This window comes from Hipposideros armiger, unplaced genomic scaffold (assembly GCF_001890085.2).
Source record: "Hipposideros armiger isolate ML-2016 unplaced genomic scaffold, ASM189008v1 scaffold_1138, whole genome shotgun sequence".
Classification (NCBI taxonomy): domain Eukaryota; kingdom Metazoa; phylum Chordata; class Mammalia; order Chiroptera; family Hipposideridae; genus Hipposideros; species Hipposideros armiger.
Genome location: NW_017732488.1, coordinates 416,790 through 418,614, shown reverse-complemented (window position 1 = coordinate 418,614; position 1,825 = coordinate 416,790). Strand labels below are relative to the sequence as shown.

At 39.3% G+C, this 1,825-nt stretch overlaps 1 protein-coding gene across 1 annotated transcript in view; it reads left to right on the top strand.

Annotated features, from left to right (window-relative positions):
• The window catches only part of LOC109376481 (mucin-16-like), a 46,865-nt gene that overhangs the window by 41,487 nt on the left and 3,553 nt on the right, over window positions 1-1,825 (top strand). Inside the window, exons 13-14 of the mRNA XM_019632407.1 lie at window positions 1,275-1,441; window positions 1,713-1,772. Coding sequence (XP_019487952.1) covers window positions 1,275-1,441; window positions 1,713-1,772 — 227 coding nt within the window. The remainder of the gene's footprint in view (window positions 1-1,274; window positions 1,442-1,712; window positions 1,773-1,825) is intronic.

Genomic DNA, 1,825 nt, shown 5'->3' with positions numbered 1-1,825 from the left:
TTCCTTTCCAATCAGGATGCCTTTTATTTCTTTCTCTTGCCAAATTCCCCTCACTAGAACCTCTATTAAAATGTGATTCGCATATGAGATGAGGGCATTTTTGTTTTGTTCCTGGTCTTAGGGGATATTTTCCTGTCTCTCACCATTAACTATAGTGTTAGCTGTGGGTTTTCCTTGGATGCTTTTTATCAGGTTGAGTTTTCTTTTTACCTTCAATCTGTTAAGTGTTTTATTTTTTTAATCATGAAAGATGTATTATGTGAACTTTTCTTTTGTATGTAAATATTAAGATAATGTAGTATTTGTACTTTATTACTATGGTAGATTACATTAATCAATTTTTTTATATCAAGCCAACTTTTTGGATAAAGATGAGTGATTAAGAGCTTTTCTAGTCTTCCCTGGGCATGCACACACAACACTGCACATTTCTAGATCACCTCAAATACATTGGAGATTTTCAAAACCCACTGTGGACATCACATTCCCTCAATTTTTATTTCAAGTTTTTGGCTTACCTCTGGCCTGCCTCAATTGATATTGCTCCTTTATGCAGCTACAATGCAAAACAGTTACCAATGCGTGTTTTTTAACAAGTTTCTTGAGATAGGCTTTCCTAACTGAGCAAGCTCTGAGTCAAATAAAGACAAGCCCTGAAAATGGGGATATTTCTCAAGTTGCTAGACAGGTCAAATAAAAACAAATTGGAATGCATCTTTTGGGGAGTTCCAAACTCACTATAGCTACTTAGTTGCTGTTTTTCACAGTTACCCTGGTTCTGAGATCAATGGTTTTCAAAGATACTAAGCATATTGTGAGATTAGAATGGGAATAGTACAACTTATAATGCCACAGTGCTTACTCCCTTTATCATAATTCAGGCATTTTCTTAACTAAATACTCCTCAGATTGTTGTAAGCCTTTGGTTCTTTTCTAGATGTTTCAAAAATTGACTTGGACCATTTTTACTCTGTTCTCATTGTTTTTATGGATTTTCAGAAACCCTTATTCCAACATTTCAAAAGTGTTCTCCCTGTGGCTATTTATTTATGAATGAATTACATTACATTAAATAACATGAAAATTCAGTTTCTCACTCACACACACGGGCCACATTTTAAGTGCTCAGTAGCAACTTGTGGCTAAGAATGACTGTACTGAGATGCAAATGTTTAAATCATTGTAGAAAGTTCTCTTGGACAGAACCTAGAAGGAAGAAACCTAGAATCAGGGTAGAATTCCAGAAACTCCTGTTCATCCTTATGTCCTTCTAGGTCTGTCCCCTACAGCAACCACACTGGGGTGGACTCCCTGTGTAACTTCTCACCACTGGCACAGAAAGTAGACAGAGTTGCCATGTATGAGGAATTCCTGTGGCTGACCCAGAATGGCACCCAGCTGCAGAACTTCACCCTGGACAGGAACAGTGTCCTAGTGGATGGTAAGGCTTCCTGGTCATTGGGGCAGGAGTGGGCTGATCCAATTTCCATACCTAAGGCCTTTCCTTGGAACCTGGAGACCAAAACATTGAACTTTCTCAGGCTGGCAGGAGGTGGTACAGTCCCCCAGGCTCTACTCACTATTGAGGAAGAGGAAAGGACACCTAGTGGAATATTGGAGGCATTTTCCTTCTCCTAGACAGCTCTATAACCTCAGGATAGTCACTTTTCTTCTCTGGACTTCTGCTTCTTTATCTCTGTACTTAAATCCAGTTGACCAGATGGTCAGTGAGGGCCTCCAGCAGCAAACTATGTGTGAACCAGCCTTGACAGGTATGACGGGAGAGACCTGTTTTCTGATTCACAGGCTATATAAAAAGGCAATG